General features: G+C 45.2%; 1 protein-coding gene across 1 annotated transcript; it reads right to left on the bottom strand.

The window, feature by feature from the left end:
- Positions 1 to 11931: 11931 nt before the first annotated feature.
- On the bottom strand, positions 11932 to 14922 carry LOC140118809 (uncharacterized). Its single transcript, XM_072140785.1, has 6 exons — positions 14682 to 14922; positions 13191 to 13721; positions 12930 to 12968; positions 12713 to 12757; positions 12476 to 12550; positions 11932 to 12028 (listed from the first exon to the last, which is right to left on the bottom strand). The coding sequence occupies exons 2-6, from the start codon at positions 13718 to 13720 to the stop codon at positions 11968 to 11970; spliced, it is 750 nt and encodes a 249-aa protein (XP_071996886.1). The 5' UTR covers position 13721; positions 14682 to 14922; the 3' UTR covers positions 11932 to 11967.
- Between the last annotated feature and the right edge of the window lie 311 nt (positions 14923 to 15233).

Consider the following 15233-nt stretch of genomic DNA (forward strand, 5'->3'; position numbering starts at 1 on the left):
TGGGAGTGTAGTGAGTCACAGCAGCTAGGTCTCAATTCAGTATAACAGGGTTGTATGTAGAGGCAATGGGGGGGGGGGCAGTGAGTCACAGCAGCTAGGTATCAACCAAGTATAACATAGAGGTCTATAGAGAGGGGAGCAGTGAGTCAGAGCAGCTAGGTCTCTACCCAGTATAACATAGAAGTCTATGGGGCAGGAAGGGAGAGCAGTGAGTCAGTGAGGTCTCCACCAAGTATAACATGACAATCAATGGATAAGGGATGGGGAGCAGTGATTCACAGCAGCTAGGTCTCAACCCAGTATAAGATAGGGGGTTATTTATTAAGGGCCCGAATCATGTTTTTCCGTCGGTTTACCCGAAAATTACCGTTTTGCGTCGATTTTCCCTGAATTGCCCCGGATTTTTGGCACACGCGATCGGATTGCGGCGCATCGGTGCCGGCATGCACGCATCGGACATGGGGGGCGTGGCCATCAGAAAAACCGACGGATTAGGAAAAACCGCCGTATTTTTTTTAAAAAAATTGTCGCTTGACACGCGCTTACCTGCACCCAGCAACGGATCGTGAACTCCAGTGAACTCCGTCGGACTTCAGTGCAGCAGCGACACCTGGTGGACATCGGGGGAACTACCTTAGTGAATCGCCGGAAGACCCCAATCCTCCACAGAGAACGCGTCACTGGATCGCAACAGGACCGGGTAAGTAAATCTGCCCCGTAGAGTTCTATGGATAGAGGAGCAGTGAGTCACAGCAGCTCAGTCTCAACCCAGTATAACATACAGTTCTTCGGAGATAGGAGCAGTGAGTCACAGCAGTTAGGTCTCAACCCAGTATAACATAGAAGTCCAGGGAGCATGGAGGGAGAGCAGTGAGTCACAGTAGCTGGGTCTCCATCCAGTATAACATGACAATCAATGGATAGGTGAGGGGGAGCAGAGATTCACAGCAGCTAGGTCTCCTCCCAATATAACAAAGAGGTCTATCGATAGGGGAAGAGTGAGCAGTGAGTCACAGCAGCTAGGTCTCCTCCCAGTATAACAGAGGTCTATCGATAGGGGAAGAGTGAGCAGTGAGTCACAGCAGCCAGGTCTCCTCCCAGTATAACAGAGGTCTATCGATAGGGGAAGAGTGAGCAGTGAGTCACAGCAGATAGGTCTCCTCCCAGTACAACAGAGGTCTATCGATAGGGGAAGAGTGAGCAGTGAGTCACAGCAGCTAGGTCTCCTCCCAGTATAACAGAGGTCTATCGATAGGGGAAGAGTGAGCAGTGAGTCACAGCAGCTAGGTCTCCTCCCAGTATAACAGAGGTCTATCGATAGGGGACGAGTGAGCAGTGAGTCACAGCAGATAGGTCTCCTCCCAGTATAACAGAGGTCTATCGATAGGGGAAGAGTGAGCAGTGAGTCACAGCAGCTAGGTCTCTATCCAATTGTACAGGGCTGCAAATTTACAGTTACAGACTGCAGAAATGAAAGCTACGATATAAGAAGGATCTTTCATAAATACAAAACAGTCACGTATATGGCCAAAAATATTCACAAATATCCGAAAAAATTGTCATGTTGGAAACATTAAATAGGTGGAGGACAAGTAGTATTTCTTCCACTTATTTTTATGGCCAGAATTACCAGTTTCCTAACATTTTGCTTCAAAAAGAAAACAAAAAAACCAGTCTCCTGTCACCGCGGCGTCTTCTCACGAACAGTTTGAGCCATGGCACCTGCAGGCGTGTTATTCCACCGGAGAAAGCAATTGCATTAAATAAGCGCAGCATTCCCGACAGTGGAATTGTTCTTTCCCTTTAATTTAGGAGGCGGCGAGCTCCATGTTTGTTGAATTTGTAGCATTTCCCTTAAGGGCACTTAAATTTGTGTCAACAAAAGCAGAAAGAAGGAAATAGATTTGGGCTCCTCTGGATCAGCGCGTCGCTCTGTCTCCCCCCGCAGGCGGGTTTTCTTACTCCGCTCCCTTTAGATGAGTTTCTCACCCCGTGTCATCGGATTGTCACATGTTAAGGTCTCGCTCGTGTCTCACCTTGAACAATTCTTGAAGCTTTCATTTAAATCCAACCATTTGTATTTCTTTCCAATTCAAGGAAATTACGGCGGTAACTGGAAATCCGTGATTCCTGACACGCCATCACTTTTCACAGTTAATTAGGGATTTGTCCTAAGAATAGACACATCTGTTATCTGGACCGCTCCACAATTTTCTAATTTAATGGATTTATTTATTAAATTACATTTTTATTTGACTTTTTCGTACAAATAACACATTTTTAAAAATTTTATTTTGTGTACAGGTTGACCATGCAGCGAGTGTTAGACAGTGGGGCTTATTTACTAAGCGTCTGCAGATCTCGCTTTCGTTGGATTTTCGAAGTTTTCGGGAATTGCGCCGCTGTGACAGGTATTTAACAGGGGATTGTATCGCATGTGATCGGATTGTGGCCAGCTGCGCCGGCTTCCATGCGACAGAAATCGGGGGGGGGGGGGGCCATCGGACGATCCAACTGATTTGGACTGAGCACGGGATTTACAAATTGTGTCGCAAGACAATGCACTTACATGCACTGGGAAGAAGAAGGTGAACTCCTGGGGACCTGAGCGGGGAAGTGACACATGCAGGATATCGGGCGCACGATCTTAGTGAATCGCGGTTCCAGTTGGACATTGCACTTTTGGGGAACTCCGCAGACGTGTAAGTAAATATGCCCCATTGTCCCGAGAGAGATATGTAATCAGACCTTTGTGTATGTTCTTAGTAGCAGCAGGACTGTGATATATGGATTTACTTTCCAGGATTGCAGCTTCTCCATTGGCACTGGGGGATATCCTCACACTGCTGTGCTTGGTTTTCTGTGCAGCCAGTGTAAGGTATTGTCCCTGGAGAGATGTGTAATCAGACCTTTGTGTATGTTGTTAGTAGCAGCAGGACTGTGAAATATGCATTTATTTTCCAGGATTGCAGCTCCTCCAATGGCACTGAGTGCATGTCTTCAGACTGCTGTCCTCTGTGCTATCAACGCCACTGTAGACAATGTTAGTTATAGTCAGCGTTAAACATGCAATCATAACTTTGTTTATGTTGTTAGTAGCAACAGGACTGTGATATATAGATTAACATTCCAGGATTGTAGCTTCTCCAATGGCACTAGGGGCATATACTCACACTGCTGTGATCGGATTGTGGCGCATCGGCGCTGGCATGGCCGAACGAAAACCCAACGGATTCGGAAAAACCGCCGCATTTTTTAAAAAAATGTGTCGCAGAGCTTGCACTTACCTTCACTAGGAATAGGCCGGTGAACTTGAGATTGCGTTCTGATGCTCTTCAGCGCAGCAGCGCCACCTGGTGGACGTAGGAGGAACTGCCTTAATGGAACTGCCGGCCGGACCCGAATCCACCGCCGCTGGATCGCGAATAGACCAGGTAAGTAAATCTGCCCCATTATTTAAAAAAAAATACTTTATTTTTTTAGTCCATTAACCAACTTCTTCTTGTGCCAAAATTGATAAACCCTGCAGTAGAGTTAAAGTAAAGATTAAGAATAGGATGTATGGAAATTTGTGATTTTGGGATGGAACATGGATAGACCCAGAGATTGGGGACTCATGAGCGCCCTCGTCTCCGGAGTAATTACAGACAACGCTCTATAAAATCATTAATTGCTCTTCTAAAGAGATGGATATTTATGTGTGAGAGCGGTAATTACCCGTCCTGCCGTCCGCAGCGTCCGTCTAATCACAGAGTATAAATATTAGCGCTAATGGCTTCAGACAAGGCGATAAAAGACGTCGCTCTCCTGAAACATAACTGACAAATCAATGTCACCCCGTCATTCCCATAAATATTTCATTTTTTTGTTCTGTATTTGCTTTAATAATGGAATCCGTAATGGGAATTACAGAGGAATTCTGGGTAGGACTGGGCTCACATGCAGATCGGATCCCTGTCTGGTTACCCGCATAAGATTGTTAACTCCCATCAAAATTATTGCAGCCATGTAAGGTCCCGACTTTGGCCGGACTGGGCCAAAGGGGACCAATATTATGTAAATTGACCCAGATGTCACATGCACAATGAGGGTGGCATAACCAATGGCCTATTAGGAGTCAAAGTACCAGGTGCATAATGTTACAGCCCTTCAAGTGGAATAGTTTTGCTGTCTGACCTTTTATTCCTATGGTGTATAAGGATGTTTTTTGTTTAGTGCTGCTTTTATGTGTTACCCTGCAACCGGTAATAGAGGGCAAAGAATAAGGAAAGTGAATTCCTGGAAGAAGAGATTTATTGAGCAGAGAGTTGGCGCCGCAGTAGTTGGCAGAAGTCCTATGCCAGGAACAGAGCAGAAGAGAGGGTGGTGAACCTAGAAGAACCTGAAGTAGAAGGCAAGAGAGTGTAGGACCAGAATGGGACTACTGATGGGACAGCGCCAGTACACTATATTAGAAGAGCCCCTGCATTGGTTGCACTACCAATGTGATTCTTAAGACTTTGTAATGACCCGCCAGACGGGTCCCTTACAAACCTTTTATACTTCGAATATCCTTGGAGATGTAAGTGAAGTTCGGCCAACTTGATCCGATAATCTAATAATGATGATAATAATTATATATTCATTCCCTTTAATGGTATATTAATTCCTTGGTATGGATGTTACCTACTGGCCATAACTGGTAATGCAGCTGTATAATATCTGCCTGGGAAGGGAAAGTTTATATGTTGACCAATAAGAAGTTGGGTTTGATTATTATCTCGAGGTTCCTAATTGGATGCCTGGAAACTATGCCCAAAGGGAAGTTTATATATACTCCTTGTGGCTGGTGTTCCAGAGAGTTCTTTCAGAGTTCTGAAACAGTACAGATCTTTCCAGAGAGAGTCCTGACAGACAAATAGCCTGCAAAGTAGAAGCCTGCTGCTGCTGTCTTACCTGAGAGCCATTCTCCCTCCATCAGACCTGCAGTTGCACGTGTGATCCCTGGCTGCCACTAACATCATGAGCCTCCTCTTTACCATTTACCCAGGGATCCCTAATACTCTCCAGCATTGGAATTATCCAAGGGGGAAGCCTTCCATGATATTATAGCCTCTTCTTGAATCCCCTTGCTGGACCTTCCTTGGTTGGATGAGGCCTGTTCCACCTGGACCAAGCGACCGTGCCAAGTCAAGTGCTAGGCCACGCTAAAAGCCAGCCACTCAGGTACCAGGGTAGTTAAGCTGCCCCCAAGCCATTAGGTCAGGTCCCGGTGGGAAGACATTGCAACTGCAAAGAAAGAGCAGCCAGTGTAAGAAGAATAAAGCCCACCAGTCCAAGGAGACAAGCAAAAGGCACCAATGTATGGACATCACCACCAGAATAAGAGACTTCTGGGACTCTGTGTCGTCACATGTTCAGAGACTGCTACAAGATACCATCGGTGACTACAATATTGGTCCAGAATTTAATAAAGTTAGAGCCTTGCAGCAGAGAAGTGTTGCTGACTCCCAAACTATACTCCCTCCTGAACCGGGTTAACGTGGTTCTGTTAAATAATTTACATAATCATCCCCGAGGGTGGTTAAAATCCAATTAGACGTAAGACGTAAAACTGGACCATGCTATTTTACCATAAAAGATTCAGAGGGTGCGGGTGGGGATGCCACGCTCCTCGCCTGGAGGTGCCTGTAATTACTTGATAAGGAGCAATGTTTTCTTGTGGGTCTTTGTGCAGTATAATTCTTGATTTCTGTATTCAATGCAATTACACAGTCCCACATTTAGTTCTGCACTTTCCAGTAATCAGTCTCGGAGTAATAATGTGTTGTGTCGATGTGAGTAATGAATGGTACAGATTAAATATTGAAAGAGCAATCTCATGGATCTAAGCACCGGCTGTATAGGTTAGTCCAGACATTGGAACGATCCGTAAGCATCGGAAAGTCATCCTACAACGTGGCCACAGCTGCTGGATCTTCTCTGAGCTGCTCCAGGTGCCAGCAGTGGCCATACTTGCCGTTCTTCAGCACTCTCATTGAGGTAATATGTACTACCAACATGTAGGCAGAAAGAAAGATTGGGGAAAACCGTTTATAGGGTGATATTGAAAGTGACTGATATACAATTGAATATAAGTATTGTAGTCAGCTCACCTTGTGCAGTTGTGCTCAACTTAAGGCACAACTCTAGTATGCATTTAGATCAGGGGGTTTCCGAGGGTACAGCCTAGGTCTTGGACTCTTGGACTTTGAGCCTGGGGTGCCAGTGCAGCTTGAGTATAGCGAACAAATCAGAGAAATGGACGGGCGCACACCAATGAATTGGATTCCAAAAGGTAAGTATGGGTTATGAGCCAAGGGCAATTTATTGACCATAGAAAGAAAATGAAGGTACAACAACCGTTTCAGGGATTGACAAATACTTTCTCAAGTGGAATTTCACCGGCGAATCTCCTGGACACCTGCAGGACTGACACCAGGAGACAGAAAATTTCCACTTGATAAAGGAGTATTTGTTTATCCCCAAAAACGCATTGTGGTCCCTTTGTTTGCCTTCTATGTTCAATAAATTACCCTTGGCTAATAATCCATACCTACCTTTTAGAATCCAATTCATTGGTGTGCACCGTCCATTGTTTTGATTTGTTTACTACCAACATATGCACAAGGACAAAATTCAGCCAAATTCGTTACGTCACCATCCCCCTGTGAAAGGTGTCTGAGCTATTAGTTTTCCTAGAAATATCTATTCCTTGTTTAGGTGTTCCTGTCCATTGTCACACTTTGGGACTCATTTACTAAGGGCTCAGCGGCTGCACTTTCGTCGGATTTCCCTACTTTTTCCGTTTTGCTCCGAATTCCGCCAGGATTTTGGCGCGCACAATCGGATCGGATTTGCGACAGAAATAGGGGGCGTGGCCGACGGAAAACCCGACGTATTCGGAAAAACCACGGAATTTAAAAAGCGAAGTGTGTCGCAAAATCAAGCACTCACATGCACTGAGAAGAACTAGGTGAACTCCGGCGGACCTGGGCACAGCAGCGACACCTGGTGGACATCGGGCGTACGGCCTTAGTGAATAGCCAGAAGACCTGAATCCACGTTGGAGAACGCGCCGCTGGATTGCAACCGGATCGGGTAAGTAAATCTGCCCCTTTGTTTTGACTCTGTGCCACCTGCCCTGACCTGTCACTTGGGTCTCCATAATACAAAGTGCTCCTGCCCTGACCTCAGACTGTTCCTGTTTATCCTCAAGGTATCACGCATAGGTGTTTCTTGTTCAACTAGTATCAGCTTTAGCCAACATCAGGACTAATCCAAGACATAGCGACCTGGTGGTTTCCCCACAGATAAATCCAGATACATGTACATAGGTTAAAGGGTGAAAACCTGGGAGTTCACTTAGATAATGCCTTTGGAGACTAAAAGAAACACTGATTCAGTAATGAGGTGGTTAGCTTGTCGAGTGTTACATTGGGTAAATGAAGAAAACTAAGGAAGGACTGTAACTAAAAGGTAAGGGAACAACTGGTTGATATCAGGGGCAGAGTAGCAACCTGGATCCCAGAATAAAATGGTTTGAAGGTTCTTCTTAGTTAGGAGAGTAATCTCCCTGGTGATCTGAGTTGGGTTCAGGATTGTTGAGGTCCTACAACAGGGCCCTCCACCAATCAAAAGAGTGAAGGTCCATTGATTTGGAAAGTCTCTCCAGAATTTATTACTAGACCCCATTCATAGTGCAACTTTCTAGAAACATTTGCTATGGAAACACATGGTGGCAAAAGATTCTGTGAGCTGCTAATATTGTAGAAGCACAAATTTTGAAAGATTCCATTCTATTACAAAACAATTCTTCCCGGTATCACTGCCCTTCACATCCGCTGGCTCTGTGCACTTGGCTCTGCCGTGTGCATGATCCCTTTAAAGTTAGCAGATATTCTCCAATATCCCTCTCGATGAATAACATTATTTTTAGAGGCCATATACCAAAGGAACTGATCATCGCACCACTCTTCATCCAAAAATTCTTTAGCGCTCTATATGTCAGGTAGTTAATACTGGAGCTGAAGGTGCAGAGGGATCATCTTTCATGTTCTCCAAATACAGAAGAACCAGCTCCGCGTACAAGGACATTTCCAATGACACCAGACCTTCCCTTGAGACTTCAGTAAATTAACTTTTGGCTGCAGGAAAAGATCGGAATGAGGAGCAATTTTTTTTAGAACGTGGACCAAAAGAAGGAATTTATAGTCGAGAAAATGATACAATAAATTACATAAAAGTCACATATTCGTATGAGGAAGAGGTGAATTTCCCACTGTTTTTACTGTGATCTACGTGGGAATATTTCATATATATTAAAGGGGTTATCCGAGTTTAAACAAATATATATAGCCGCCCAGGGGGGGCTAAGAACGGAAAAATCAATTTTTACTTACCTTCGCCAGCGTTCCCATTGTCCTGTCACGTCTCCCATTGCAATGTGACAACTTCCCATTGCCGGCTACAACACTGAATCGACAGCTGTGTACGGAGCGCGGCAGTGGTCGGGTCGCCATGCCTGTCTCTGTATACAAACAGAGGCACGGCACTAACGAGAGACAGGTCGGGCCAATGGGAGCGCCGGTGAAGGTATGTATAAGGGTTTTTTTGTGGCCTTAGCCTAAATCCCAACAAAAATCCCATTCAAAGTGAAGGGTAAACAGATTGTTTGACCCGGTTGGTATCATAGCCCATGGTGGATAGGGAATCAATACTAAAAATTTAAACACCAATTGCCGGGCTTGGGACTAATAATGCCCTTTCTCCACCAGGACTCAAGTGATTATAAAAAGAAACCTTTATTAGATTTATTTTAAGAACAATTGAGGTGAAATTTGATTAAGAACACAAGTAGACAGTATCTAGGGGTGTTGATAAATCGGAACTGGGAGGCTCTATCTTCCACACAATATAATAGCTTTCCGTTGAGGGGATTGATCAATTCCCCCCTATATTTATAGATTGCTGTAGAATATTGTTGATAGGGTCCTCCTAATTGTTCCTACTATATGATTGGCCACTCCATTCTGGTAAGTTAAGGACATTGATCCAGAAGCTAGCTTTTCGTTTTGTTGTTAGTTAAAAATTAAACGTGCTGCTCAACCAATCCATCACAACTACCCCCCAGAACTAGGAGGCCGCCATCAACCACCAGGCCAACCTGAAGCTGTATGCCTCCTATGTGTACCCCTCCATGCCCTATTACTTTGATCGTGATGACATGGCATTGAAGAACTTTGCACCAATCCCATGAAGAGTGTGAGCAACTTATGAAGCTTCAAAATCAGCGCAGAGGATGGTGCCTTACAATGTGCCTTGCAGCTGGAGAAGAACTTCGACCAGTCCACTTGACCAACCTCCAGCAAATGGGAGTCCCATATAATGGCCGAATATCTCTTTGACAAACACAAACTATAAGAGTGCCATAACTGAGATCCCACGTGATTTCCGCTCTCCTTCTAACGTTCGTTTGTGAGGTTTCCTGCACCAATAAAGTTCCACTAATTTTTTTAAAAATCCCCTATATATCAGGATCACCTAGTCTTTAGTTTACACAACAATCAGCAGTCCCCTGAGCTCTGATCATGTGGTCAATGGATCACAAGGACGGGCACGGATCAGCTGACTCTATTTGGAATGGATTCTTCTTTTGGTCAATTGGCGGCACACGTGATTTGTGCTATCATGTGACCAGTAATAAAAGGTATCTGTATGGTACTGCAGATGCCCATGGATGAGGTTTTGCCTATTTGCTATATTTAATTAGTATGGGTTTTTCTTACACTCAGTAACTAATGTGAAACCCCTCCTGCCTGTGATGTCATCCTTGGTTTGGCGCTACACATATATCACTGTGTATGTTTTAGAAAAAGGATCTGTGACCCAAAATGTGTTACCAAACAGACAAGAAAAGACTAATGTTTTAAAGAATAAAAGTCGTTTTATTGTGAATTAGAAGAATGAGGTTCATGTGTTATAATGACAGCGCTGTTCCAGCGTCTTCTTCTTCATCTATATGCTATACATGCTGAGGTCCTCCCCTCTATCCGTGGAATTCCTTGGAGAGCTGAGGGGATGCTGGAACCGCTACCCAACAAAAATTATATCAGCACATGCACTAATTCAGTGCCCCCCAGGAGAGAGTCCATTGCTGGGGTTACACTATATTACTGTGATGACATCACACGAGGCGCCGTCCTCCTGCCTTTTGTTCCTTTCTTTTTAGCACAAAAGGCTGAAGGTTCACCTCTTCTTCATGGAGAGACGTTTGGAGTCACACATTGAATTGAGTTTGCACATTGAATTCCCGGGTTTTTCGGATACCCTGGGCCAGCTGCGCCATCACTTCTGCCGCCAGTAGTTAATAATTTAGTTGCGAGTTGTCATCAGCTTCCAACCACTGGGACTGTGGATGGAGAAGGAGAGTTAGGAAGAGGAGGCAGAGCTGGTGCAGTTATAACACCAAAGATTTCAGTTGACTCGTATCCCATATATAATGCTGCAGGTGGCAGGTAATTGGGCTTTGATTTTTGAGTGCTGAAATCTCAGTAGCCGGATGTTAAAGGAAGGTTAGGTAGGGTGTTCTGGTGTTTGTGTAGAGCCCGACCTGTACCTGATAGTCCAGGAGATGTGCAGCCTTCCCCCGCTATAGGTGGGGGCTTGGTTATGTGGCCACAGCCTCTGCACAATGTAGTCGTGCCAAGACAAGGCAATTCTGTATTGGCAGACACTGGGTCACCTTCAGCAAAGCACCAAAAGTTAAGTCTCATATAACAGGGGTAAGTGTTAGGGTACAGCCTGCAGAGGAGGTTATCACACGTATCAGTGTAGACCTTTGTGAGAGCAGCCGATATGCACAGAGACCATGTAGCAATGGCGGCTGTCAGCCACGTGTTGTATTCAAGTGTGAGGAGGCGCGGGTTGGGGGTTGAGAAAGAGAAAAACTCTCCAAGTTTCTAGGAAAAGTGTCTAAGTGTTGAGGAGAAGTGCAGCCATGAACTTACCTGATTTTGATGCTGCTGGATGATGGAAATGGCCTTGACCAGACAGAGTCGGATCCTCCGCTATTCCAGCAGGAACACGTGGAGCAGGATGGTGGCCACGACTCCATGGAGGGCTAGCCACACTGAGCAGGAGCTGGGGGAAGGTGGTGATGCTTGGGTCCACTAGTTACTATTACAGCAGTGTCCTGGTATGTGGTCCACTCCGTGGCTTAACCCTTTCATGTATTGCAGGTGTACATGGAGATCACAAACTAAAACTATTCTTTGGAGCCAGCACCACAGCAGCACAGGAAGAATCTGAAGAACCTGCAGGACACAAGACCAGGGGATTGGGGGGAAATTAGTGGCTTGTTGTTCCTGATATGGAGACCATCAACCACCAAGGAGGATTGTAGTCATATATTTACCGTGACGCTCTCTGTCCTGCTCTGCTGCTTCTGCAGAAAGATAAAAATATCAGTCATGTCACTGCACGGATACAGATAAGGGAAGAATATAGTGCCCAGAACAACTACCACCATCATCCCCATTCACCTTAACGTGCACAATGGCCCAGATTTATCACTGTTGAATAAACCTGCAGTGACAAGTATTGGCCCAGATTTATAAAACCGGCTACCCCAGTTTTCAGTCGTAGTTTGCTCAAACTGTCTGCACATGTATTTATGTGTTTGCGCCAGTTTTGTGTCACGGCTGCACTCTGTCCGCCGCAACACAAAACTGGAGCAAACACATCATAAATACATGTGCAGGCAGTTTGAGCAAACTATGCCTGAAAACTGGGGCAGCCGGCTTTATAAATCTGGGCCAATACTTGTCGCCACTAGGGAGAGCTCCTTGCAATTACTTTTGCAATACTATATAAGAGGAGTGATATACATCCCTATGCAGAGAGCGCCCCCTAGCATCCTCTATAGGTATAGAGACAGTAAGCTGCTACTCACGTCTGCTTCCTGCTGCCTCTGCTAAAACACTTTGGTGTCCACCACCTGCGTCTTAGCCTAAAGGAAAAATGAAGTATGTAAATCCTGTATATAAGTCCTGTTGATGCTGAGAGGGGCAGAATGCATTTTCCGTGTATAATTCAGCGTGTGGCGATTCACTAAGATCGTGCGCCTGAAATCATGAATGTGTCGCTTCCCCGCTCAGGTCCAACAGAGTTCACCATCTTTTTTGTGGTGCATTTTAAACATAGGGCTTCCGACAAGATTTTAAAGTTAAATACCGCGCTCAGTCCGAATCAGTCGCACGCCCCCCAATTTGTGTTGCATGGAAACCAGGGCAGCTGCGACACAATCGCAGCGCACATACTTCTTAAATACCTTTGCAAACCGTTTTAGCCCCGAAAAGGTGCACAGTCCAACTAAAGTGCGCACCATGACCCTTAGTAAATGAGCCCCACAGGCTGTGATAAATCCCCCTTAGTCCTCTTTACAGCACATACTTACTGGATAGACAGGTCGCTGTGTCCGGCCTTGTCCTCTTCTTCCTCCATTACTTCCTCAGGTTCCTCTTCCTCCTCGCTATGACACAAAGAACATAAATGAAGTCTCTATTAATACATCAGTATAAATCTAGTTCCATAGTGTCTGAATGGGGTAGAGGTCATGTGAAATGAAGTTTGTGACCCCCCACCCCTGTTCTCCAGCAGTGTCCCTGTATCCTCACCCGGGGTATAGACTTACATGGTATCCAGGGTATAAAATGGAACAATCTTCCTCCTCCTTCTCCTAAATAGAAAACACATCACTGGTTACTGGTGATGCCAAAGCCACAAACCCAAAAACAGCCTCATATAAACCTCCTGTGACCTCCAATAAGAATTTACTTAAAGAAAACTAACTACAGAATGAGCCCCTTGTATTTGGGGTCCTATACAGAATAAAAGTATCAGGTAATTACCGTTTCGGGGCTTTCGATCTTATCACTCGCCGCCACCACCTGTTTGGGGAATGTGATAAGATACATGATATACACATAAATACAGAATATTCTCATGCAAAGACACGATATGAAGAATTAATCCAGGCACCATATGTACTATAGGCCGGTCCCTCTTTGCATTCCCACAGGGGGAGTATTATGAGTGGTGCATGATGTACTGATTCCTGATAAATCTACCCCAATTAATTGTATCATTATATAGAACTGTGATATACTTACTCCAATGTCTCCTCATCCTTGTCCTCCTTCTCCTCGTCTTCCTCACTCTTATCCCAGATGTTTCCATTCTGTACGATCTCCACCTTTCTGATGTTCATCCTCTCCACCATCTCCTTCAATTCCTCCTTCAACAGATCCAACTCCTTGATGTTAATCTCTTCCACCAATGTCTCCTCCACCTCTCCGATGTTCTTCTCCTCCATCTTCCACCACTCGTCCTCCATCTCCTCAGACTCCCTGCTGTTAAATGGCTCCACCAACGTCTCCTCCACCTCTCCGATGTTCATCTTCTGCTTTATCTGCATCAACTCCTCCTTCAACTTCTCCAACTCCTCCAACTCCTCTATGATGTTCTTCCTCTCCTCCATCTTCCACCACTCGTCCTCCATCTCCTCCACCACCGTCTCCTCCACCTCTCCGATTTTATTCCTCCTCTCCGCCATCTCCCACAACTCCTCCTCCAACTCATCCAACTCCCTGATGTTAAACTCCTCCACCAAAGTCTCCTCCATCACCTCGTCGTCCTCCATTCTATAAATAAATAAGACACTAAGTTTCGTGGACACGATGATCTCTACAGGCATTTGTGGACATAAGGGAATAAAAGTCAAAAGTTACCAAAATCATCATCAAACTGTACCCAAACGCAATCTGAGGCTACATTTACTTAAAGAGGACCTGTCACCCAGAAATTGGGCACTAAAAAGTGAAGTGAGCAGTGAGTTACTAAAGTGAGAAGCTCCTAGTGCTAAAACAAATGCAGCGGTGTTACTATGATAGTTATCGGAAACCTCAGATAACACTATCTAACACTGCTGCGGAGTACAGTACAAACACCGGACCATTCTCAAAGCAATCCGGCGTATTCAGAGGGGGCGGGATTGTAGGCTGGATTAGGGGCAGGGACGCATGACGCACGAGCTATGGAGCAAGCGGTCCGGCGTTTCCGATAACTCTATCATAGTAACACTGCTGCATTTGTTTTAACCCTAGGAGCTGCTCACTTTAGTAACATCTCCTAGTGCCCAGTTTCTGGGTCACAGGTCCTCTTTGAAGTATACATCCCTTCCCTCTTCATAGAAGATAACGCCACACAGCCATAAATACGGATGAAGATAGAGCGTACTCTATCTTTTTACGGTTACGGAAAGTGCCGCTATTGCTGTCTATGGGGGGCGTATGTACGGGAGCAAGTTTGCGGCCATACATACATCCCCCACATGTGAATGTAGCCTTATCCCAGAATCTACCAATATACAGCAGCTGTATACAGTGAACTCCCCCTAGTGGTGGCTGCAGGAAAACACTTTAACATTATGATATAAAACAGACCAGGACTCCCCATAGACCCCAGAGCAGTGACAACAACCACCTCTATAGTAGATACACCACCACCCGCCTCATCCATCTACAGGGGCCCCATCTATCTATAGATCTCCTCCATAAGGAGCGTTATCACACATTCTATATTTATAGGAAAGATGGACTTACCGCACAAATCGCTCAAAAATCACCAACCAGCACCAACTCTGTACAGGATGAGAAGTGAAGAAGTGGCCATTACTGAAGCAGAGGGGACATAAAAGAAGAGAATGAAGGACACAAAAAGAGCTGAGGACACAGCGGACTTACCTCAAACACCTACAAAAACCCTCAGAGGTGTGAAAGTTCCGCAGCTCTTTATATCCCGGGTGATGTCATAATGTAGAAGGAGGAGTCAACAGAACATTCCGTGACATCACAAGCAGCAGCAGATTGCTGGGTCCTGATTGGTTAATGCGGTCATTTCATATGCGTGATGTCATAATATGTGGGGGAGGAGCCAACATCACCACAGGCAATCCAATCCCTTATAGATGAAATTGATACAATCTAATTGATCTATATACAGTGTATTTGTTGTGTTATTCTCTGGAATTCTCTTCACATCTTATATTGAACCCAATGAAAACCTTCTAGAAACCATCACCGCTACAACAACGCCTCCTGTGGAGCCCCACTAGAACATATCACTCAGTCTTAAAGGGGTTGGGAAGAAGTTGC

The sequence above is a fragment of the Engystomops pustulosus genome, chromosome 1, assembly GCF_040894005.1.
Source record: "Engystomops pustulosus chromosome 1, aEngPut4.maternal, whole genome shotgun sequence".
Taxonomy (NCBI): domain Eukaryota; kingdom Metazoa; phylum Chordata; class Amphibia; order Anura; family Leptodactylidae; genus Engystomops; species Engystomops pustulosus.